The sequence below is a fragment of the Colletotrichum higginsianum genome, chromosome 5 (assembly GCF_001672515.1).
Source record: "Colletotrichum higginsianum IMI 349063 chromosome 5, whole genome shotgun sequence".
Classification (NCBI taxonomy): Eukaryota; Fungi; Ascomycota; class Sordariomycetes; order Glomerellales; family Glomerellaceae; genus Colletotrichum; species Colletotrichum higginsianum.
Genome location: NC_030958.1, coordinates 3,088,766 through 3,112,608, shown reverse-complemented (window position 1 = coordinate 3,112,608; position 23,843 = coordinate 3,088,766). Strand labels below are relative to the sequence as shown.

Below are 23,843 nucleotides of genomic sequence, written 5' to 3'. Positions count from 1 at the left end.
GGCACGAGGGTGAATAGTCGTGCGCGGGCTGGTCAGGCACCCATCCACCTTCGGAAGGAGGGAGCGACCGGAGCTCCTTCCTCCCGTTGTGGCGAGAAGGAAGGGTGCGACTGAAGGAAGTGACGAGACCTCACCAAAGGACAGGAATTTCCATCGAACGGGGAGTGAGGAAGCAAACTTACCACAGGCGCAAAGTCGGACTCCTCTCCCAAACTAAACACGGATTCGACATCGGAATCCATCTTGTACACAGTTTTGCGCTCCCCGAGGCGCAGGGAGGACCGCGAGTATAGGCGGATAACAGTGGTGGCCGATACACTCGGTAGTGGTGGTGTCGGAAATCGAGTGGAAAAAGAAAAGGATGCAAGTAGAGTATTCGCTCCGAAACGGCTGTGCAGGCGCGCAATCGGCACGAACGATCGTGTGAAAAAAGAGATGGTGAAGGGTAACGAGTGTGCCAGCTCGATCGAGGTCTTTTACATTGAAAAGAGGATTGTGAAGGTCGCGTCGGGCGGTGCGCGTGTAAACGCTTGGTGTGGTTGGGGGGAAGATGTTTTGTTGTTGGTAGCAACCCGTGGGATGTTGATGTTTGGCCCTGGGTAAACAAAATGACAAGAGACACACTCTTTGGCCTTCCCTGACTGGACCGTGTTTGGGCCCCTTTGTTTACTGCCTCAGGCCCTGTCACCCGCGCCCGGCGTGGCGCCAGCAGCAGCAGCAGCCAGGGTCTTGATTCTAAAAGGCGGGGTGGGGAAGAGCCATATCAGTCTGTCCCGTCATCCAATCAAGGCGCCACGCTGTCACCAAAATTCCGCAGCAAACCAAACGGGCGGGAGATGCCAGACCCATAACCTTAAGCACCTCGACGCATGGTCAAAACATTGCTTCACCTGCCAAAGCCGACAAGCAAGCAGGCACTGCAAGGCGATGCGTCCGAGAGCACCGATACTCGGCGATATTACCACTGACTGAACAATTGATACAACTGATGTCTCCAAAGTGACAGTGAATTACTTGATGTCTACAACATCTTCACACCGTTTGGTATCTTTTCGTCCCACCTAGCAGGGAAGTATACCTACTCTATCAATGCCGCCTAGTACCAACCACAAAACGCCTTGCTGCGCCCATCCGCCTCACAAACACACCGCTTCCGCTCTCACGGTAGATCTTCAAACAACCCGCCTCGTCTTGCCCGTCTCGACCTCATAAATCCAACCGCTCAGCGCTACGCCATCAGGCACCAGCTTGGAGGCCTTGATGAAGCTAATGTCCCTCTCGACGGCCTCCTCCAGCGCGGGGAAGGGGAGGAAGTCGGGGATCCGATTTTTGGCCTCCAACGAGGCGTCGGCACTGCATTGTAGAAGCACGTCAGCGAATCATTCCACAAGTGCCCAGTTCGCACGTGTGCTACTGACCCCAAGTTTTTCTCGACGATGCCGTACGCGTCCTCGTTCTTGAAAGTCAGCATGCCGCAGCCGGTGTGCTTGACCAGGACGATCTCGTGCGTGCCGAGGAGCTGCTGCGAGATGACGATACTGCGTAGTCCGTCGATGGCCGAAGCGCCGGCCTGTAATTCCCGGTAAGCGACACTACACCCTTCATGCAAGCAAGGCATCTTGTTCTCCCTACATTGCGAATGACATGCGCATCGCCCAACTCGATGCCAAACGCCCTCGCCGGGTCAATTCTGGCATCCATGCAAGTGAGGACAAGATACTTCTTCGCGGGCGGCAGGGCCAGTTGCCCCTTCTCGAAGCTAGACGAGTAGTTTTCCGAGGCGGCCTCGACGTTTTTCTGGATATCGGACATGATAAGCAAGATGTTCCACTCGAATTGATTGAAGAAAGATAAGAAGAGGTGTAAGGTATATATATCACAGGCTAGGGAGGTGATGATGAGAACTACAGAATGCCCGACAATCAGAAATGGGAGATCCCTGGCTAGTTATCCCCGGCCCCTCCCACCCAAGCTGATACATAGCGCCGCATGCGCTGCACTTGAAGCTGTGAGGAATTCTGTTGTACCTGATTGTGGATGTATTGCGTGCTTTGGGCTTTGTGCGCGAAGTGCAACGTTCAACCAACGAGCTTCGCCGTCTCCGCACTCCCAAGCACGGTGTAGTCCCGGCTGGGAAAGGTGAGGCAGCGCCGCCCGTTCAACTTCGAGGTGGGGTTAATGGTGTCACCGATCAGCGTTGTTGATAAGCTGTCGATGGGTTGAGCCAAGTCTTGGCCAAGACCTCCTTGCGTCGTCTTCCCGAAAAGATCGTCAAATGCAATCGTATGCGAGTTTTTAAAGCATCAGGGATTCGCATTATCCCGGACAGCCGACGCCGAGCTGCTCAGAATGCTCCGCAGAGTGAGTTCGTTTGGTATTTCACCCCGTCGCCGTCACGTTGAAACGATGTGTGACCCCGGTAGGTTCTTCTTACGAGCATCGGGAAGAAACCATTAGTTTGTTGATTTCCAAGCCCCGTCTTCGCCAGGACGGACTAAAGAAAAACGCTATGAGTCGCCTCATTCCTGCCGCTCTGTCTAGAGCAAACCCCTTTTCAAACGCCGTCGGAGCCAGAACATCATCTGCCTGCCTAGGCCGCAAGCTGCTTGTAGAAAAATACCTCATCCTTAAGCTGTCGTGGAACGGCGGGACTGATGCCGTAGTTGGGGATTCTGCCCACCTCGACATACCCGAACTTTCTGTAAATATCTTCTGCCGGGCTGCCAGCTTCGGTGTCAAGCATCTAGTTCGTTTCTCGTCAGCAACACCTTGCACGCGCGCGCACAAACACACATATGTGAGGGTATTCTTAGCCCTCACCAGTAGTGTTCGTCCTCGTCGAACAGCCTCCCCCTCCAGTGTACTCATCAAGGCCCTGGCACCGCCTCGCTGACGAAACTTGGGGCTGATGAGGAGCTTCTCGACAAAGCCACGGAACGGACCAGTCTCCGAGTAGGGCATCCACAACATGACGACGCCCATGAGCTCGGTTCCCTTGGGCCTAGTCCCCGGCTCGGATTCGTTGAGAAGGATCAGCATTATCCGGGTTCCGGCAGTCACCTCTGCTATGCAGTCCTTCCACCAGCCCAGCAGCTTTTCATGGGACAGAGGCGGTAAGAAGGTCGCAAGGGTTCGGTCTGAGCTGATGCAAGCAGCATGCAGTGCTGCGAGGTAAGGGATCAGATGATTGTGATCGGCTGGAGAGAAAATGTATGGCGTTCCTGAGCTTGAGGACATTGTAGCGATCTTTTCCCCTGCGTCATCGGCTCCCCACCTAGATGCACCGGCTGGTGTAAAAAGGAGACGTTGATGAGGAGGCTGCGGTGAACTAATCCTGTGGCCTGGAAGTTGCACAACAGGCCTAGATCGACCACGCAGAAACAGAATGAGGTCGCGCTGTAGCCCCCAGTGGGATGGATGTTGGACCTTTGTCTCGTAGGTGCTCGAGATTATGAGGGGCTGTAGGGAGTTCAGATATGACAATTCCACGCATATAGCAAAATTGTCTCTCAAGTGAGCGGCGGCGTCTGTACTGAGCCAGCAGCCGTAGGTCGAGACGCTTGATGGTGTAGGTCAGTGGAGGGAGGAGAAATTTGACAAAAGCTGACCTCGAGAATGAGCAAGTGAAATACACCAACGTTGCGGCAGCTGAGGTTGTAAATGGGAGAGGAGACGTCGCGTACGAGTCAATTGAGGTAAAGAACACTCACAGATAGTCTCAGAAGGAGAAAGGAGTGTGCAGATCTCGAAAGATGGGCTTGACGGACGTTGCGAGCTCGGAGGGTGAGTGCGTAGCGAGCGTCTCAGTTGCAGAGGGAATTTCGATGGAGTCGTCCGGGACCGAGGGAGGGAAACAGCGTGCGTGACAGCCTGGAGAACTGGAGAAGCTCTCTTGGATCGTTTGGTTGTCTTTAAGGCTGATTTAGCGCCGTTCCGCCGTGGGACTGGCCTAAGCAAGCCCGTGGCGCTGCGAGGGAATTCCCAGCGCAAGGGGTGCCCCTCCTCCGTCTGTGGGCATAGCAGGATGTGATGGGCAGTAACAGCCACCACGTCAGGCACTTGGTCGGCCCTACTACACGCCTGGTTGACGGTTGGTAGCTTGCGACGGACAGGGGCATACACTGCAGGGGATGATGATGTTTTGCATATCAGCAACTAGCCGCGTCTCCTTCTTCGCCTTCTATTAATTCATTAACTTCTAATAAGCTACTCGACTTCCCGACAAGATACCTCGGGTACTTGGCAGACGTGAGGCGCCTGAGCTGTCTTAGCTCATCCTCGTCCTGGGAACCAACCCTAAACCCTAGATCTAACACCTCTTGCAAATGGGTCCGATGGATGACATGCTAAAGGCAGAAAAGTCCACGTTCCAAACGCTTGCTATTGGTATTGATGTACTACTACAGGTAATGCTGGTGGTGTTCGCTTTTTGCCGTGTTCCGGTCCCCGTTGCCCCGTTAGTTGATAGTGCTCCCCGCTCTACCTGGAACCAAACCACTCGGGTACCCATTCAGAGTCTACAGTCCTGCCCACTGCAAACCCTTGAAACCTAATCCCCCCCGGGCCACTGGACGTTTGATAGGCTCTCACGGCTCGGGTTAAGTACGACACTGCCATCACAGTCCACTTGCGGGAGCCCGAACACACGGACCACTCATCCGGCCTAGGTCGTGTCGCCTACAGCTCCCTCACCGCATCTGGCAGCAGCCAGCTCAGCTGAATATGGTGTCTCCTGGGTGAGGGAAAAGTACCTCTGCACTCACATGCGTTACCCCTCTGACGTCGCTTTTTGGACCCTGTTTCATCGCAGACTTTACCTGACCTAAAGCTCCGCGGTTCCCCTCCTCCTCCAAAGCTTGCGTCAACGACACTCCATCGTCGTGGGCTCTCACCCTCACACTCACACAGCCACGCGCCTCTCGCATCCTTTGTGCCGCCGTCTCCTTTCCGCCTTCTCTAGGATTCTCTCATTTTAAAACTCATTTCATCCAGTAGAGCAGCGGCTCCCCGGCCACCATGGATCAGATCTTCCGCAAGGTGGAGCGGGGCATCGATGCCCTCTTTGGTGATGAGCGTCACGCCCACACCCACATGGGCCACCAGTGTCACGAGCACCATCCCGCCGACCATGCCGAGAACCGATACCAGTCCTTCGCCCCCCAGACTACTGGCAACGCCAAGTGGTATGTCGACGGGTGCTCCTACTTCTGGGCTGTCTCGGAGGCGATTGAGCGTAAGCACAATCGGTGTTACCTCTCCTCTTGACTACCTCTGACCGTGTGTGCGTGCAGAGGCACGCGAGAGTATCTACATCCTGGATTGGTGGCTGAGTCCGGAGCTCTACCTGCGCCGTCCGCCCTCCCAGAACGAGCGCTACCGTATTGACAACCTACTCAAGGCCGCCGCCGAGAGGGGTGTCAAGGTAAACATTATCGTCTACAAGGAGGTCGAGGCCGCCCTGACACGTAAGTCTCGCTCGTCTCCGAGCCCCCTTTTATAGGTGAAGCTGACGAGCCATCGGTCATAGTCAAGTCTTCTGTGAGTCGAGCCCAATGAAATGAATGATGTGCGCTTCCAGTGCCCCCGAGTCATACTGACTTCATCATCAAGCACACAAGGACCTACCTGGAAAGCCTTCATCCCAACATCGGCGTGTTTCGGCACCCTGACCATGTCCCGACGGGTTACGATTTCCAGGCTGAGCTCCGCCAGAACTTCTCCAACATGAACCTCAACACCTTCTCATTGTCCAAGGCTTCCGGAGACGCTATCAAGGCCATCTACGGCACTGCTTCTGACGGTGTCACCCTATTCTGGGCCCACCACGAGAAGCTTTGTTTGATTGACGGAAAGATCGCCTTCATGGGAGGTTTGGATATGTGTAAGTCACGATCTCGGACATTTCGTGAGATGCTCTAACAGGAGAACAGGTTTCGGCAGATGGGACACCAACAGTGAGTCGGCATCGTCCCTCGATGCCTAACTACCTCTCGTTTTTAACTGAGAGACAGGTCACCCTATTGCCGACGCCCACCCCGGCAACTTGGACGCCGTCATCTTCCCCGGCCAAGACTACAACAACGCTCGTGTCTACGACTTTGCCGACGTCGACAACTGGGAGCAGAACAAACGTACTTTGCCCCCCCTGACATTCAAGATTGTCGTTAATGCTGATTGTTGACCAGTTGACCGCACCAAGAGCTCCAGAATGGGCTGGTCCGACGTCAGTCTCTGCTTGAATGGACCCATCGTCCAACACTTGGCAGATCACTTTGTCGACCGATGGTCTGTCCCGGCATCCCGTGTTTAGTCCCCATAAACACAGGTCACTGACCATGGACAGGAACTTCATCTACGGCGAGAAGTACGGCAAGAAAAATCCCGGCAAGTATCAGGCTTTGGGAGGTGCCAATGGTAACTCTGAGGCCGGGAGAATCGCCGAGAACCAGACAGAAAGCAGCGGCTTTTTCGGCGGCGGCGGCGGCGGCGGCGGCGGTGGTGGTCACCTGTTCGGCGACCTTTCCGAACGCATTAACCGCGGCGTGAGCCGGCTGATGGTCAGCGACGACCATGACGACGGGAGGCTCTCCAGAGTTGACCACGGCGACCGCGCCGCCAACATCCAACTTACTCGAAGGTAACGAAACTTGCACCTTTCAAGGAAGAGAGGTTGAGAAGGGGAGGGAATGTCTGCTGATGTGGATGTCACAGCTGTACAAAGTGGTCTTCCGGCCACGCCACCGAGCACTCCATCGCCAACGCCTACATCGAAGCCATCACCAAGGCTCGTCACTTTGTCTACATGGAGAATCAGGCAAGTTTTCATACTCATATCCTCCATGTACCCCCTTGAACCGGCATCCCATGTTAACCGAAACTGCAGTTCTTCATCACGGCCACCAGCAAGGAGCAACACCCCGTCACCAACAAGATCGGCCGTGCCATGGTGGACCGCATCATCCGTGCCGATCGCGACGGTGAGGACTTTAAAATCATCGTCGCCATGCCCGCGGTCCCCGCCTTCGCCGGCGATCTCAAGGCCGACGACGCCCTTGGCACGCGCGCCATCATGGAGTTCCAGTACAATTCCATCTCCCGTGGCGGATATTCCATCCTCGAGACGCTCCGCTCCGAGGGTGGCATCGAGGACCCAGGCCGTTACATCCGCTTCTACAATCTCCGCAACTACGACCGCATCAACACCTCCTCCACCATGGCTGCCGCCGAGCAGCGCTCTGGCGTCCGCTACGAGGACGCCCGCCGCGAGCACGACGACGTCGTCGGCGCGGGCTACGGCGACCGTGGTGAGGGCACGGGCGCCCGATGGGGCGAGCGCAACTCTCAGTACGAGCGCTACCAGGAGGCCGCCTCCCGCGTCTCGGACCAGACCTGGGATTCCGTGTCGGCGTGCTACATGGACTCAGGGCCGGACCTGCATAGCGTCCCCTGGCACGGCGAGCCCGAGGCCGAGATGGACGCCTTCGTCAGCGAGGAGCTCTACATTCACTCCAAGCTCCTCATTGCCGACGACAGCCTTGTCATCTGCGGCTCCGCTAACCTTAACGACCGATCGCAGCTGGGCTCGCACGACTCTGAGATCGCCGTCATCATCGAGGACCCCACCCCGGTCGAGTCCGAGATGGCGGGCCGCCCATTCACGGCCTCCAAGTTCGCCACCTCGCTTCGCCGCCAGATCTTCCGCAAGCACCTCGGCCTCCTCCCGGACCAGCCCTGCGATCGGCCCAACGACAACTGGACGTCGGTCGACCGGGGCCCCAACACCTACGACTGGAACTCGCCCGCTGACCGCCTCGTGCGGGACCCCATGTCGCGCGGCTTCTGGGACCTATGGGAGCGCACGGCGCGCACAAACACCGAGGTCTTCTCCAAGGTCTTCCACAACGTGCCCAACGACCACGTCCGCACCTGGAAGGACTACGATGAGTTCTTCAGCAAGCACTTCATTATCCCGGGAGCCAAGGAGCAGGGTAACACGAGCGGCAAAGTCGAGTACGGCCATGTCGTCCGCGAAGAGTTCCCCGGCGGCGTGGGTGAGGTCAAGGACTGGCTCAACCGCGTGCGTGGTAACCTCGTCGAGATGCCCCTTGACTTCCTCGTCGATGTCGATGACATTGCCAAGGAGGGGCTGTCTCTCAACAGTTTCACGGATGAAATTTACACGTAGACGTACAAGAGATATGAATAAGCTGGGCGGGGGGGAGAAACATCAAGTGAGAGTACGTCTCAGTGAAGACTTTTGGACTAGAGCAGGATAAGAGAAACAAGGCAAGCGCCGTTTGTGCGTCGCCCAGGTAGGATCTGGCTTTTCTGGTTTCGGATCGAGCATCTCTTCTGCCTTGTATCAGCAATCAAAGGAAACAAATCGGCATTTCAGGCCCTAGCTCGTAAAACATAGATTCCCGTCGCACATTGTGACTTTCCTCTCCCCACTTGTCAACGTCACAAATGACGGACAGGGAAGTCTCGACCAAACGTAAAACAAACAATGTATAATCTGTCAAACGGCATGTGAAGGAGACCATCGCATATCCTCCACCACAGCCAAGAACAAAAAAAGTATTATACAGATAGCCAGACCTCTCTGGACCACTCGGCCGATTCCACACCAAGTAGAGATAGAAAAACTGAAGAAACCGAGAGAAGGAAACATGGGAGGGGAAATACGTCCCTCGTCAACTCCGTGAGTAGTCACCCCAATGCTTTAGGTTTGTTTTTTCCCCATTGACTTCCCGTAGACGAAAGACACGCGCGCACACAAACGTTTTTGACATCAAGTCCCCAAATATCGTAGCCTCATTCACTGGCTTTCCATTAGTCCAATTTGCGTAGATGATGTTGCGCAGGACGATTCTGCTCCTCCATCCTCTTCAACACATGCTCATGCGTGCCGGATTTCTAGTCCACCTTGCCGTTGCCATTGGGGCCCAACAGACCCTCCTTCATCAGTTCCTTGTTGCCCCAGGACTCCTCCAAGCGGAAGTGTCCACCACGGCCCCGGCGAGCGCGGCTGCGGAACCATGAGAAGGCACCAAATGCCAGCCCGACGATGCAGCCCAAGGTCAGGTAGGGGTGCTCGACGAAAGTTACGCGCATGTCAAAGAAGATCTTCTCGAAGCTCGAGATGGTGAGCTTGGGCTTGATCTTGGGCGGCGAGGTGACGACCTTGTTAATGGTCTCCAAAATCGAGGTCCGGGACAGAAGGATGTTGTTACCAGTGATGGTCGTATCCCAGTATCGGCGGTTCTATAGATGGGTTAGTATTGCAAACCAAAACACGCCTTCACGGGATGGGCTTACGTCTTCGTCGTTGATGATAACACGATCTCCATCCTTGGTGTCAATGCCGTATGTGGTGCGAATCCACCTCTGCCAGAAGACGCTATCGACCCAGGCAAAGGCAACCTGCTTCCTGTCTGACTTGTCCATGTTGATGCGAGTGGCCTTGGCTGCGCGCAGAGCGCGTTGGTCGCCGCGGTCTTCAGCCTCATCAATGCGGAGTTGCTTGGCATCCCGCAGTTCTTGTCGTTCATGCTGGAAGAGGGTGATCTGCTTGTCCATCCACTCGTTGGCGGCACTCTTCAGTTCGCGCTTGGCTCTGAGGAAGCCTTCTTGGTCTTCCCTGTTGATGATACCGAGAACGACGATCTTGCCGTCCATTATGTCTCGCGCGTTGGAGGCGGTCATCTCGGGAATGATGGGCAGCCAGACAGATTTCATCCAGTTCAAAACTTGGTGAACATCGCGCATCTCCTTGGGCGTAAGCGGCTGGTAATACGTGGGGCGACCCTCCCTGGACACGAGCAAGCGAGGCCAAGTCGTGATCTTATAACGAGCGTAGAGGACGGGGTCCTTCGTCTTGACAAGCTTCGCCTTGCCGATGAGACTGAGGGGAATACGCTCGAGAGCCATAAAGTCCTCACTGGTGGTAGCATGGTCGTAGAAATATATGAAGATGACCTCTTCCTTCTCCTCAAGGGCTGCCAGCGACTCGGCGTCCACATCCTGAACCCCCTCACTAATGTCGATCGCCTTCTCGGCGTAATGGACGAAGTCGCCGAGGCCTCTCAAACCTTCGTACTCGACCCGCTCACCGCCCTTGAAGAAGAGGATGGTAGGGTAGCCGCGGAGGCGGACATCCTTGCAAAGTCTGGTCTCCACGTCGCAGTTTACTTCGCCGACATTCAACCGACCCTTCATCTCCTTGGCTAGTTGCTGCCAGTTAGGTGCCATGGCCTGGCAGTGGTGACACCACGGCGCGTAAAACTTGACGAACCAGGGCTCTTGGGTCATGGTCACCAAGGATTGGAACTTCTCGGCGGTAAGAGGCATAGAAATGCCGTCCTTGTTGGGAGTAACGGTAGGCTTCTTCACCACGGACTTGGTAGGAGTAGCAACAGCCTTCTCGGTGGTACTGGCCTTTGCGTCGGCCTTTTCGGCATTAGTACCAGTCTTCGCCTCAGTCTTCGCATCGGTCTTATCGACAGGCTTCGCATCACCCTTCGCAGGAGGGGCTTTCGGGGGAGCTTTGGTCTCTTCTTTGGGCGGCGTCTTCGCGTCAGTCTTCGCATCGGCCTTGGCATCGTTCTTGGCATTCTTCGGGGCGTCGGCCTTGTCGTCCGCTGGCTTCTTGGAGTCGTCGGACTTGCCGGGTGCCTTGTCGGGGGAGTACTTGTCGCCCGCCTCGGGTAGCTCGATGTTGCGGGGCCTGGTTCCGGGCTTGGCCGCTTCCAGCTGCTTCTCGATAATGGGGCTGAGTTGGTCGATTTCCTTGACGCCCTTGATCAACTCGGCCAGCTCGCCATTCTTGTAGAGAATGGTAGTAGGGTACGATGCGACATTGTGGGATGCGCAAAGATCGTAGTAGGCCACGCAGTTCACCGTGGCGAAGCGGAAATCGTAAAAGTCGGTGAACGATTTGTCTTCCTTGGACTCAGGCTTGGAGGTGTAGTAGAACTCGTATAGGGTCTGGTATATCGGCGCATAATCTATGCAATGCGGGCAATAAGGGCTGCATCATTATCAGCAACGGCGCGTGGAAGGAAGGAAGCAGGGAGATGTACCTGTAGTGCTTGACAAGCATGAACTGATGGGCCTTCACCTCCTTGTCGTAGGTGTCCGGTGTCAACTCGAGCATCGGCGGCACCTTCATGGAGTTGAAGGTGTTTGCCTGGTCATCCTTCTCGTCTGCTACTGCTGCTGCTTGCGCCCCGCAAAGTAGGGTCGAGCCCAGCAAAAGGAACATAGGCGATAACCTCATTGCGATGATGAGGCTGCACCACGTAGGCGCAGTGACTGGTGAGGAGAGGGTAGTGGAAGTCGCCAAACAGATTGACAGGTGGGCGCAGTCGATTGAAGGGGCGCTACGAAAAGCAGTCGTCAAGCCGCAATCAGAGGTGCGGCGTCAGATAGGGTGTGGATCGCGGCGAGTTCGTCAAGGGGTTGCGAAAGGGTTTGAGGTGGGTAAAACCTATTAGATCGCCGGAGACATGGAGGGTAAGAAGAGTCGAGAAAGAAGCTACTGTTCCTTTCTTCGTCTGTGTCAAAGCCCCCCGAAATCGTCCAGCGGTGTCGAAAGAGGGAGAAAAAAGGATGGCGATAGTACTTTTGCAAAGGGGGAAAGCCAAACATAAAGGGACCAACGAAGTGAGCGCGGCAGGACTGGTAGGCATGCAGGCAGGCAGGCAGGCAGGCAAAAAAGGACAGTCAAAGGTCAGGAGAAAGGTGTGTCAGGATTCTGTAGCATGGTCAAGGGTCAGTTAGGTCCAGCCGTTGGCGCAGGCTAACTGGCAGGACAAGGAAGGCTTTTATTTTATGCCTGAAGGATGAGGCAAATACCGATGCTGCGCGAGCCTAATGAGGCCACCGTCTTTAGTTTGTACACAGTCTGGACTCTGTCGGTTCGTAGCAATACCCGCTGGCACGCCTGGATCCCTGTCAGAAGCAGACATGGGAAGCGGAGCGCGTGTGGGAGGATGCGGGAGCATGGCGTGCCAGCTGCCCGCCTGTTCTTACAGATGCTCCACTCGCCCCTCCATCCCACCACTTAAAGCTCGGCAAACTTCAATCTTACAATCTAGCGCCGCCCAAATGATCTAGCGAGATAAGAATAGTAAGAGTCGCTAATCATTTATCCATCTCAGATCGTCAACCCCCGACAACACAGGAAACTCAGAACACCCAGAGTTGCCTTCGGCTGGTTGCCCATAACAATCCATGAACAGTACAGTAAACAAGACACATTGATTGCTTGCTGCATACCCTGTTCATTCCGCGTTGGCTAATTTAGCTGTCGGATTCGGATAGTTAGCTTTGTAACCCTTCAGATGTGTCAAAGAACTCGTCTTCATCGCTGTGGTCGTCCTCCGAAACCCCCATAGAAGTGATATCCTCAACATCACTCTGGGCATTGTGCGAATACCTCCCAAGAAACACTGTGCCGGTATGATCTGTCGAGAAGTGGCCACAGGTGCGTCCCCGTATTTCCAGCAACAGCTGTTTGAAGGCCAACCACTCCTCATACGTCGGTCTTGTCTCGCCAGGCTGCCTTCGTTCCTCGGCGCCGTACATCCGTGCCGTCATGATCCTCATCGGCGTATCGCCAGCAGCGTTTGTTTGATCCGTATTCAAACCGCAGATCTGAGCATCCCGCAACACGTTGATGAGCTCGAGGTTCGCACTTTGAGCTGCAAAGTGTAGCACGCCTGACCCATACTTGTCCATGGCATCGAGCCTAGCGCCATGTTGGATCAAGAGCTCTAACAACGCTGCATTACGCCACAGGATCGTATCATGAAGAGGCGTTCGTCCCTCGTAGCCCGTTTGCTGCGATGGCAAGTCGAGGTCCATACCGGCACTGATAAGTAGATCAAGGGATCGATCCCAGTGCCATCTTCTTGGATCATGACGATCGACGTTGCTCGTCCGACGAGCTCGGTACGACAACGGACACACCCAATTAATGTCTGTTTTGACAACAATGACGGAACTGTGCTCCAACAGAAGTTTAACCATCTCCGGGTTGTCGAAGGCGAATATGATTGCAGTTTCCCCTTTGAACCCCCGATAGTTTCTGACCTGTGCATTGATATCTGCGCCGGCTTCAATGACTGCCTGGGCCATTCTCACAGAGCCAGGAGGTTCATATCTCGCCGCGTAATGAAGCGGCGTCCAACCGCTTCTGGTCACTGTCTTTGGGCTGGCGCCACGGTAAAGTAGGACCTCGAGCGATTTGTAATCGTCGAGATAGATTGCCCAGTGTAGCGGACACCACCCATAGCTGTCAAGGCTATCAATATCCGAACGGGCCCGAGTTATTGCATCCAATACGGACATTGACGTCACTCCAAGAACTGCGTCGTGTATCAAAGTCGATGTACTGCCTGATCCTCCTTGTGAAAATGTGAGATGCTCAATCATACGGCGATGCTCAGGTTTGAGTGACTGGATCCGCTCGTGCTTCGTAGCGTAGTACAGAAGTCGGGAGCGTGATGAAGCTGTCCTGGGCCGTGTTAGCATGGAGCTTAATTGCGTTCGTACCTTGCCATACCATCCAGTCACATTTTCCAGGTGTAGCGGCCAGCCCTGTTGAACGAGGAATTCCGAGAGGGGGAGGTTAACGTCACGAAGGGATAACTACAAAGCGAGAACCCCGTAAGTACTGAAACGAAGCGCCCCAAGTGATTCGGCTGAGTGTATTGGTTGGACGCACCATGAGAAGCGAGTTTCCGTCTTCATCCACGTCTGTTGGCAGTACGGTCGAGTTGGTGATGCCTCGTTTTATCCATGCAATATCACAGTTGTACACAACCGATACCATCTGGTCTCGTGGAACAAGCCTTGGGACGTGAAGATGGATAGAAGCACCTGTCCCGGTCAGACTACTCCAGGAAGTCGCAAGAAAGACAGCACGAGAGAGAAACCACTTGGGAAAGAGGTAGATCAAGCGCGAAGAAGCAGGAGAGCTTGCTCTGCATTCCCCGAGGTCACACTTTTGGGGCCTCAACAACGGGACGCTGTTGTATTGGAGAAAAAGCGTGCCAAAGACGGAGCGCATCCAAGCTGGGCTCTGCATTCTGTGATGTTGATGACATTGACATCTGCAGCAGGACAAGCAGTTTCGGTGGACTGAGACCTCGACCGAAACGTAAGGATCGGCTTCGGCATTTGGGCGGTCCAGCTTCAGAAGATTGCTCTGATTCGGAGGTTGACATTTGGCCGTTAACAATTGTTCCAGGTCGGATGCTTGTGCACGAATCTGGCCGTCGAGCGTGGCCACCATATTGTCGATGTTGGCATGGCCTGCGACCAATGTATCGCGAATTCTCTCGGTTTTTCTTTCAAAAGTCCGGGGCAGGCCTTGAACGAGCTGATGAGTTTCGACCATTAACCTGCCTTGTCTCAAGCTCCTCAGTGTTAGCAGCTTATCAGGCAGCGCTGACTTGTCAACAAATGTCCCGAAGCTTACCTCTGCGACGATACTATGGCACCGAAACACAGCATCAAATAGTTTCTGGTTGTGTTTACCCTGGACTTGAGTTTGGTGATGTTGCTTTGCTCTCGTATCCATCTTCTTTTCGATACTTGGCGAGGCCGGTCCTTCTCATCTGCCTTGTCCGTGGCTGTGAGTCGATCGCAGAGCGCCTGGAGCTCCTCTACGATGAATCTTAACTCAAGTTCTAACGCCACAGCTGTCGATGTGTCCACGGGAGTAAATGCCGTATTGCTCGTTTGCTCGTTCGTCAACTCTTCCAGCAAGCTCCTGACCTGCTTGATAACAGCTTGCAAGGTGTTAAGTTCATTCACCAGGTCGCAGAAGTCTGCGGGAGCATGCCGAAGAGTAGCAAGCAACTGGGCTCCCTTGCCGAGAGCCACGGGTATTTGGAAGAGAGCGATGACGCTGGCCGAGATTGAAAGAGGATCCATGTCGAACTAACTTAGGTACGGATTATGAGGTTGAACAGAAAGTATCGCGGCAGAATCAGGCTCGAAGCTGTGACCCGAGAAGGGACGGCACACTGCTGCAGACTCAGCGGCGTGCATATCAGCTGAGCATGTTGGGCAAACCTCCTCTTTCGGACAAAAGGCAGTGTAGGTTACAGACGCGCCTTTGACCTATCACGATGCGAGGGATCCCAAGCCAAGAGGCCAGATTTGAGGGCTACGTTTCAATAGCTTTACTTGCCCCTCTATGAGACATATCTCTCTGTTGGCGGATTGGCTCGCAAGGCCAAAATGATCAACTGGTCGTGCTGTGCCAGCCGAAGGCTACAATGAAGATGACTACTAAAGATAGTGACGGAGAGGTAATCCCCTGTGTGTGTGTGGTTTTTTTTTTTTTTTTGGCACAAATCCCTCAGACAAACCCCCAAGAAATTGCCGCCCAGAACGCAAGCAACAACCCTCCCCCCCCCCCACCACCACCAGGTGTGACAGCACCAACGACACCAAGGCGTGTTTAATCCCTGGCAAACCCGTGCTGTTGACCCTCAAGCCAACAACAGATCTCACCTTACCCCAAGGAGAAAGTGTTTCCAGCACCGAAACCGAGTTGATCCAGCTGGGAAACACCCATCGAGCCAAAGTAAGACTAGGTAATCTTGGTAAGTATGGAACCGAGAAAAGAGGCTGGAACAGCTTGGCCACCACATCTGGCTACCTGCTAATTTCGTGGCCGAACCAAGGCACCTTCCTCCTGCTTTCAGGAGCCACCTGTATACCTACCTAAGGTACCTAGGTAGTAATCGTCCCCCTCATCGACCAGCCGTTTTACAGAGGTACACCCGAACATTCGATCAACCGTCGAATCGAGGCTCTGCTACTCATAAAAACCCTAGCCCAGTACATTTGTTTGTACGCGCATTCCAATACCAATCACAACAGCTTACATCGTAGGTCATTGCCATGGACCGGACCCCGAAAAGACAGCGTCTATCCGAGGACGTCGAGGAGTCCAAGACAGGAAATAGACCCCCCGGTCCTCAATCTCTGAGCCGGGCCATCAGCCCTCCTAAGAAAAGGAACCGACACGGCGATCGTATTGCATCACCTTTCCAGCTTACCCGCATTCGAGATTTGCCTGAAGCCGCGAACAAGGATACCGTTACGCTGAAGGACATCCTCGGCGATCCTTTGATTGCCGAATGTTGGGAGTTTAACTTCTTGCACGACATACATTTCCTGATGAGCCACTTTGACGAGGACACGAGAAATCTAGTCAAGGTCCACGTTGTTCATGGTTTCTGGAAGAAGGAGGATCCAAACCGGTTGGCTCTCCAGGTTAATTACACATCGGCTCTCATGCAAAAGCGTCATAAGTGCTGACGGTAATCAACAGAAAGATGCAGAAGCATACCCAAATGTCGAGCTCCATGGCGCTTTCATGCCCGAGATGTTCGGGACTCATCATTCCAAAATGATGGTTTTGATCCGCCATGATGACTCGGCCCAAGTGATCATACACACCGCCAACATGATTGTCAGAGACTGGACGAACATGACCAATGCTGTCTGGCGATCGCCCTTGCTTCCACTCCTTTCTGACGAACATGCCGAAGATACTTCGGCAACCGACCATCCTTTTGGAACAGGGAAGAGGTTTAAACATGACCTGCTTAGCTACTTGAGAGCCTATAATGCCCGCAGACCAATCACCAGAACCTTGGTCGCCCAGCTGTGCAATTACGACTTTTCGAGTGTGCGAGCTACATTCATCGCTAGTGTACCCGGGCGCCATCCCATTCTCGACACTTCACAGACGGCCTGGGGCTGGCCGGCGCTTAAGAGAGCTTTAGGGAGCGTCCCTGTACAAGAAGGGGAGTCCGAGATCGTAATCCAGGTATCGTCCATCGCCACTCTGGGACCAACGGACAGTTGGATTCAGAAATGTCTCTTCGATTCTCTCGCAGTGTCAAAAAATAAATCATCGAGCCGCCCCAAACCGAAGTTCAAAGTGGTGTTCCCAACCGCGGATGAAATCAGACAAAGCCTTGATGGGTACGCATCCGGTGGTTCAATCCATACGAAAATCCAGTCTCAACAGCAGATGAAGCAATTGCAATACCTGCGACCCATCTTCTGCCATTGGGCAAATGATGCCCCGGAAGGAAAGAGTAGGAAAGCAGCGTGGCCTTGATGAAGCAGGTTACTGACGGCATTACAGTATTGTCCGAAACAGCGGCAATCCAAAAAGCCGGTCGAGAACGAGCAGCGCCGCACATCAAGACCTACATTCGTTACGGCGAGAAGTCGATAGACTGGGCCCTCGTTACGTCGGCCAATATTTCCAAGCAAGCATGGGGCGAGGCAATGGGAGCGTCGCAAGAGGTTAGGGTCGCATCGTGGGAGGTCGGAGTACTGGTCTGGCCTTCTATCATAACGGACAACGCGACGATGGTCGGTACCTTCGAGACAGACATGCCTCCCAGAGAGGGAGGAAGCGGAGATACAGTAGTCGGATTGAGAATTCCCTACAATCTGCCACTTCAGTCCTATGGCAAAGATGAGATACCCTGGGTGGCGAGCATGGCCCATACGGAGCCAGACAGGATGGGAAGATTCTGGGGCGCCGAGTAGCCCAGGATGTGTCTGCACCAGTCATGTCACACGCGCGACAACGGGGGCGATCAGGCTCGAGCAGCTCTGGTATCATTGTATTGATTCTCGGTTGCCGCCCGGTAAATACCGTAGCATCGAACCATTGCTAATGCATATCAACCGTGTCGTTTCTCATGGGCGTTGCTGGCATGCGCAGCGGCTTAGTTGCCAACAGCCTCGGGCTCCTTGTTGGCGTCGTAGCCGTACTTCTCCTTGAGAGTGTTGACGAGGGCGACGTACTTCTCCTGGGCCTGTTCGGGGGTGGTGCCTTCGTCGACGACCTTCTGCCACGCACTCTGCTTCGCCTTACCCTGTCACGCGAACAAAGATCAGTCAGCTTCTTTCACGTGCAATAGTCGGTGACTCGGTAGCTCGGTTGGAGATGATGTGTTTCTTACCTTGAGGTCGAACATGCCAGGCTTGGGAGCGCTGGAGATGTCCTCGCCGGTGCTGACCTTGTAAAGGCCTGATGACGGATAACAAGTTAGGTCTACGGGTTCATGTCATCGGGACGAGCATAGTTGCAACGCACCGTAGAGCTCAAGAAGCTCATCGTTACCGGGCTTGGCGGTAAGCTTCTTGCTGTCGGTGACAGCCTGCTTGAAGGCTTCGCTCTGGGGGGCAGACATGGTGTATAGTGGTTTGAGAAAAAGGGGTAAGATTTCTTGGGGAGGGGAGACGATGCGAAAGTTGCGGGCTGTTTGTAGCTGGTGAGGTTATATCCTTGGAGGGGACTTGTTGAGTTTACTTTCTGTCAATGTTGGGAAGGCGGAGGGGAAAGGGTTAGCCGCCTTATGGCGGGGTTAAAGACGTAAACCGAACCGGGTCCCACACACACGCTACGATCAAAAGCGCGGGGCAGCTGATGCTGTCATTGGGTTTGGCTGGGACACTGCACCGCCACAAGTGCCAGAATGAGGCCTGTGAGGCAAGCTTGAGCCAAACCAGCTATGACGGGGATGGGGCCAGGGCGCTGTTCCCAGTTATGGAGCGCGCCTAACCTCAACTGAGTGCTTGAGGGGTTCAGCGTGACCTATATACGACCTCGGCTCAATTGCGCTCCCTCGTGTCTCGCCGACATTCCCAGTCAGGAACAAGGGGAACGAAATGCCCTGCCAGCAGCAGCAACAGGCTGGGTGGGGTTCTGAGCTTACTTACGGGCCCGCGTCTCATACCGTCATCAACCAAATGAACTAGCTCCTTCGGCAGGACTCGTCTGCATCCTTCTGCAACATCGACATCACGTAAACAATGCTTGTCGGTATGGCTCACGGGCAGAGTCCATTGTCGTACACCTATACAACCGGCCGCTAGCTTCTCTCTCACATCATTGCGGGCTGCCGCATGTGCGGTCTTCGGCCGGCCTGCGTTGCATGGACGCTCCATTTTGCTTGCACCATGGCATGCGTTCGGCCGAGTACAACAGCCTGCGCGCCCTACCGCTAGAGCGCTGGCCTTTTTCTTCGTCGTCTTTTCTCCAGAAGGAGCATCGCAATCCTGGCTTTGGCTTACGCCAAGCGACCAGATGGGTTGATCTACCTAGATGGAGGGTTCATCCTCAACATGGTGGACATCTTAGGATGCAACCGCTGCCAGTGGGATGCCATGCCAGGCTACATACTCCCCCCAAATGAGGGAATACTGCCTCCTCGATGGTTTCCTGAAAGCCTTTAGTTCCTGAACATCATCTGGGCGAATCGGGTCGCAGCCGTACTCAACCCCTAACTTACTTGTGAAGTACATGGCGGCTGGCTTGTCGAGTCTCCGGAGATGGTGTCAAGGCTGACTGACCAGCATCAGCCAACGAGGAAACAATGAGGAAACATGGTCAATTCCAGCCACCCCGCCATCAGCCTGCCGCATTGCGCCAAATTTACACATGAAGCATGAAAGATACGTTCGCCTTCGTCTCTTCTCTCCCTCGCGTCCTGTGCTGTCAAGTGGCACTGCTTCGTATCCTACCTGTCTACTCTAAGCGTGGGGAAAGCCCGGACGGACAACGGGGGGTCGACTTCCCGCCCACCCACATGAGGGATGGACGTTGGAGTCTTGCACGCGTAGACCTATGCCCTGCCAGCCGCATGTTGTGTCACCTACGGCACGGACTTGGAGACTGAAACCTGGATAAAATCATGAGCCCTGGGCAGGATGGGTATCCGGACCTACACAAGGCGAGAGAGGTGGCATCGGATCCCTGCAGTTTGCTTTTGCGAATCTCGGGCCCGAGCAAGCTGCTGGCATGAATAAAGATCGGACCCTCGCTGCTTTCTCTGAGCCTCTGGTCGAGACTTCAACAGCACCTGACGACTCGACTAACTGCTACATACCAGTTGGCGCTTGTTAGGCATCACGCCGATACCCAAGACTGACACTCCCATCACCATCACTGCACACGAAGACCCTCTACGCAACCACGCTCGCAAATTTACGGACTTGTAGAAAAACAACAAAACCAACACGCACCGAAAAAAAAATGGTCAAGACGGTCGTTATTCTCGGTGCGGCTTACGGCGGTCTGGCCACCGCTCATCGATTGCTCAAGTACACACGCCAGACAGAGCAAGATCTTAGAGTGATATTGGTTTCAAAGGTATGATCTGGCTCCATTCCTGCTGATCTACCTTAACGCTGTGATTTGCGGGGAATCGGACGACCCTCGCAAGAGCCGGAGGTGGCGCTGGGCTTCGGAGGCCCGTGGGGGATTGCAAATATGATCCGCGCTTACTGTGCGAGGATTGGAGTAAGCAGCATGTCATGAACGAGCTGCGAGAGCCTATACTTGTTCCTGGAGGCATTGGATCAGATCCGTGTGGTTGAAAGGCTGACAGGAACGGCAGACAACCCATTTCTACTGGAACCTGGCCTCCGTCCGTGCCGTCGTGCCTGACATCGTCAACGACGAGCAGATCTTCCAGCCGATTGAGGCCGGTTTTGCCAAGTATCCAAAGGAAAGCTTCGAGTTCGTGCTCGGCACGGCCACGGGTCTTGACGTGGCCCGCAAGTCGGCTCTCGTCACTACCCCGTCCGGCCCCCGGTCTCTGCCCTACGACTACCTTGTTCTCGCCACTGGCGCCCGCTCCGCGAGCCCGGACATGCCGTGGAAAGGCGCCAATACATACGAGGAAACCCTTGATCTGCTGCACAAGACGGCCGAGGGGGTCAAGGCGGCAAAGCACATCGTCGTGGCGGGCGCCGGCCCCACGGGTGTTGAGTGCGCCGCCGAGATCCGCTTCGAGTACAAGGATAAGGAGGTCATCCTGCTGTCGGCCCACAAGGAGATCCTCGGCGGCGACACCATTGCCAAGGGCGTTGAGAACGAGATCGTACGGCTGGGGGTACAGGTCAAGAAGAACGCGCGAGTGAGAACCTCACGGCCGCTGCCAGACGGCAAGACGGAGGTGATGCTCGTCACCGGGGAGACCATCAAGACGGATCTGTACATGCCGACGATGGGCCTCGTGCCGAACACCGAGTACCTCGACGCCAGCCTACTCACTGAGCACAAGTATGTCAACGTGGATGATTGCATGCGCGTCAAGGGCGCCGATAACGTCTGGGCGTGCGGGGACATCGTCACATCTCCGCGCGCCGGTTTCATGCTCACGGACAAGCAGGTTCGTTTGCAGACCCTCCTTCTCTCATCCCCTATTCCCTTTCACGGCGCATGGTGTACCTACTGTCCCTTGACATTCGATTAACTCCACTACAGGCCGCCGGCGTGGTCAAGAACATCGAGCTCGCCATCAAGGGCAAGGATCAGTTGGCCGTGAGGGGCATGCCAGTCGACGTCTTTGTGTGCTCCACTGGCCGCAGCCGCGGCGCGGGCCGCGTCGGCATCGTTAAAGTGCCCTCCCTCTTCGTCTGGGGTTTGAAATCCAGGACCCTGGGGATGAACTGGACTCAGCCATACACCACTGGGGCCCAGTGGTGAGGGATCAGGCGTTCAGAGTCGGAGCTCGAGAGCGGTTGATATTCGGTTACAAGGGGGCAGCTTGGAGTATTGTGTTGGTGTACGTACTTATACATTCTATTCAAACAATAGGTAGCATCACCCCAGTGCAGACAACTGCATCGTATGTTTTGATTTACCCCCCCCCCCCCGTCATCTCTTCACTCTCTGCGGTGAAGCGCATTCTGTCCTGCGTCCTAACCCGTTGCAACCTTCTCATCAAATCTCACCAGGGGACGGGCTAACATTATAATCTTACATGCACATATGCGTAAATAGTACGGATAAGAAGAAAAGGGAGGGGGGCTCCCTAAATTGAACGTGAACGGTGGGACCCACCCAAACCAGCTGCTGAAAAGGGATCCATAAAGGAAAATGCACCATGCAAGCCACCCGCGTGCCGCCCAAAAGTACAGGAAGAAAACAATGTCTCTTCTCTCTGCCTCATCTTTCTGCGTTCTTGCTTCATGTCTTATCTGCTAAGCTTCTCGTCCTCAATCTCCCTCCGTAGCTGCTCGAGCACGTGCTGCCGCGACGAGAGGTGGGTCTCGAGGCCCTCGACCTGCTCCCTGACTGTCTGCAGGTCTTCCGACACGCTCTTGAGGCTGGCGCCGCCCTTGGCTTTGCCAGTGCCGTCCTCAAGCTCGCGCAGCTCCTTGCGCTTGTAGTCGAGAAGCTGCTCGAGCTCGCGCTTGACGAGGGCAGGCTTGCTGTCGCGCTTGCCGCCCTTCTTGCGCTCAACGTCGGCCTCAACGCGGGCCATCTTCTCATCGAGCTCCTGTAGCTGCTTCTTGAGGCGAACCTCCTCCCAGTCGTCCGTCTTGGCCGTTGAGAAGTCGGTGCCACTCGTCTTGAAGCCGCTGCGGCCGAGGCGCGTGAGATACTGGTCGCCGAACTTGGCCTTGCGGCCCGTCGCCGTTGATTCGTCGGCCTTTGTTGCCCAGCGAGAAGCACCGGGTGCCTGGTTGTCGAGCTGATAGTCGATCTTGTTGCGCTCGAACGAGGCGCGGAGGGACGCGGGGACGGTGCGCGGGATACGGAACCCTTCGTGGCGGTTGTTGAGGATGTGGAGGAAGGCGAGGCAGGCGTCCTTGTTGATGGAGGGACCGGCCGAGGGGTTGATGAGGTTCCACGCAGAGCGGATGTCGGTGTCGGGAACGTCGAGGGATTCGTACAAGTCCTCAAGAGAGGAAACTGAAGCAATCGCACATTAGCAGGTGTTTCGAGAGACGTTTATGACCCATCGGGATGTAAACATACATGCCACTTCGCCCCGCGCATCTCGGTTTTCTTGGTATATCGACTCGTATTTGGCCTTGTCTTGGGGGGTCATGTACCAGTCGAAGCCATCCTTCAAACCGGGCGAGTCCGGGTCATCCTCGACCTGCTCGAATGCCACTTGCTTCCCTGCAAGCGCACGATTCGCCTGGACAAGATGTGCTTTGGATTCGGGCACGAGCCAGTCGGGGAGTGTCGTGGGGACGTCTGAGTACTCCTAGCAATCCGGTCCTGTTAGCGATTCCGCGACGCCTATCTCATCTCCTTCCGGGGACGAATTAAAGCCGCCTACCCCGTTCAAAATGTCAAAGATGACCCTCATCGCAACGCAGAACTCCTCAAAGTCGAGGTTACCATCGTTGTCAACGTCGGCGAGGTCCCACACCCGTTCGAGCTGATTGTCCGTCAGGCCGCTGTTCTTGAGCACCGGCGCGGCCTGCTCTCCCGTCAGGAACTGGCCCCCGCCCGTTCGGGCGGAGAAGATGTTCCAGTACGTCTCGATCTCTTGTGCTTCGATACGGGGAGCCATGGTGTACGTGTTCTTGTGGAGGAAAATGTCGGGCGGATGAAGGAGGAGGTTGGCGGAAGGGGGGGGGAGGTGGCCGGTTTGTAGTCAACTCGTAAGTTCGGGCTTGCTTGGGCCGTTTCGCTTGCGCGCGCGGCGTGGTGTGTGGATGCAAGGTAACTCGGGCAATGTTATGGCGACGTAACCCGAGTGCTGTTGGATGTTGAAACAGAAATGGGTGGATTCAGCCGGGGAAGTGTTGATGATGCTGAATGGATCGTCGTAAGGCCGCGCAGGAGCTCGGCCAAGGATGTCGAACTGGGGTAAATCGGCGGGTTGGAAGTGGGAGGCGGTGCATCTGTAACTGGGTGCGCTCGGTGAAGAAGCTCGGTGATGCAGATTTGACCCACATGGCAGTGTCAGGGGCCCCATGCAAGCTTAGTTCAGCACGTCCATTACGTAATGAGCATCGTGTGTCGGTTTTTAAGCCTGACGACA

The 23,843-nt window shown here is 55.1% G+C and overlaps 9 protein-coding genes across 9 annotated transcripts; 3 read left to right on the top strand and 6 right to left on the bottom strand.

Moving 5' to 3' along the window:
- Positions 1 to 1,172: 1,172 nt before the first annotated feature.
- On the bottom strand, positions 1,173 to 1,812 carry CH63R_07809 (Carbonic anhydrase; the record flags this gene model as incomplete). The annotated part of the gene is made up of 3 exons (XM_018302783.1): positions 1,173 to 1,353; positions 1,419 to 1,570; positions 1,633 to 1,812. The coding sequence occupies 3 exons, from the start codon at positions 1,810 to 1,812 to the stop codon at positions 1,173 to 1,175; spliced, it is 513 nt and encodes a 170-aa protein (XP_018157561.1).
- Positions 1,813 to 2,590: 778 nt separating this feature from the next.
- On the bottom strand, positions 2,591 to 3,039 carry CH63R_07808 (acetyltransferase; the record flags this gene model as incomplete). The annotated part of the gene is made up of 2 exons (XM_018302782.1): positions 2,591 to 2,743; positions 2,821 to 3,039. 2 exons carry the CDS (start codon positions 3,037 to 3,039, stop codon positions 2,591 to 2,593), a joined length of 372 nt encoding a protein of 123 aa, XP_018157560.1.
- A 1,977-nt stretch (positions 3,040 to 5,016) lies between these two features.
- Positions 5,017 to 8,185, top strand: CH63R_07807 (Phospholipase d active site motif protein; the record flags this gene model as incomplete). Its single annotated transcript, XM_018302781.1, has 9 exons — positions 5,017 to 5,233; positions 5,292 to 5,465; positions 5,579 to 5,881; positions 5,931 to 5,954; positions 6,012 to 6,131; positions 6,186 to 6,285; positions 6,344 to 6,637; positions 6,712 to 6,841; positions 6,884 to 8,185. 9 exons carry the CDS (start codon positions 5,017 to 5,019, stop codon positions 8,183 to 8,185), a joined length of 2,664 nt encoding a protein of 887 aa, XP_018157559.1.
- A 731-nt stretch (positions 8,186 to 8,916) lies between these two features.
- On the bottom strand, positions 8,917 to 11,278 carry CH63R_07806 (Thioredoxin; the record flags this gene model as incomplete). The annotated part of the gene is made up of 3 exons (XM_018302780.1): positions 8,917 to 9,264; positions 9,319 to 11,029; positions 11,082 to 11,278. 3 exons carry the CDS (start codon positions 11,276 to 11,278, stop codon positions 8,917 to 8,919), a joined length of 2,256 nt encoding a protein of 751 aa, XP_018157558.1.
- A 1,046-nt stretch (positions 11,279 to 12,324) lies between these two features.
- Positions 12,325 to 14,943, bottom strand: CH63R_07805 (Ankyrin repeat protein; the record flags this gene model as incomplete). The annotated part of the gene is made up of 3 exons (XM_018302779.1): positions 12,325 to 13,653; positions 13,730 to 14,423; positions 14,486 to 14,943. The coding sequence occupies 3 exons, from the start codon at positions 14,941 to 14,943 to the stop codon at positions 12,325 to 12,327; spliced, it is 2,481 nt and encodes an 826-aa protein (XP_018157557.1).
- Positions 14,944 to 15,921: 978 nt separating this feature from the next.
- CH63R_07804 (Tyrosyl-DNA phosphodiesterase) lies at positions 15,922 to 17,592 on the top strand (the record flags this gene model as incomplete). Its single annotated transcript, XM_018302778.1, has 3 exons — positions 15,922 to 16,296; positions 16,355 to 17,129; positions 17,180 to 17,592. 3 exons carry the CDS (start codon positions 15,922 to 15,924, stop codon positions 17,590 to 17,592), a joined length of 1,563 nt encoding a protein of 520 aa, XP_018157556.1.
- Positions 17,593 to 17,774: 182 nt separating this feature from the next.
- On the bottom strand, positions 17,775 to 18,242 carry CH63R_07803 (Acyl CoA binding protein; the record flags this gene model as incomplete). Its single annotated transcript, XM_018302777.1, has 3 exons — positions 17,775 to 17,924; positions 18,012 to 18,079; positions 18,146 to 18,242. The coding sequence occupies 3 exons, from the start codon at positions 18,240 to 18,242 to the stop codon at positions 17,775 to 17,777; spliced, it is 315 nt and encodes a 104-aa protein (XP_018157555.1).
- A 1,844-nt stretch (positions 18,243 to 20,086) lies between these two features.
- Positions 20,087 to 21,544, top strand: CH63R_07802 (FAD-binding protein; the record flags this gene model as incomplete). Its single annotated transcript, XM_018302776.1, has 3 exons — positions 20,087 to 20,203; positions 20,451 to 21,227; positions 21,323 to 21,544. The coding sequence occupies 3 exons, from the start codon at positions 20,087 to 20,089 to the stop codon at positions 21,542 to 21,544; spliced, it is 1,116 nt and encodes a 371-aa protein (XP_018157554.1).
- A 490-nt stretch (positions 21,545 to 22,034) lies between these two features.
- CH63R_07801 (Actin cytoskeleton-regulatory complex protein END3) lies at positions 22,035 to 23,369 on the bottom strand (the record flags this gene model as incomplete). Its single annotated transcript, XM_018302775.1, has 3 exons — positions 22,035 to 22,756; positions 22,823 to 23,057; positions 23,133 to 23,369. 3 exons carry the CDS (start codon positions 23,367 to 23,369, stop codon positions 22,035 to 22,037), a joined length of 1,194 nt encoding a protein of 397 aa, XP_018157553.1.
- Positions 23,370 to 23,843: the final 474 nt, after the last annotated feature.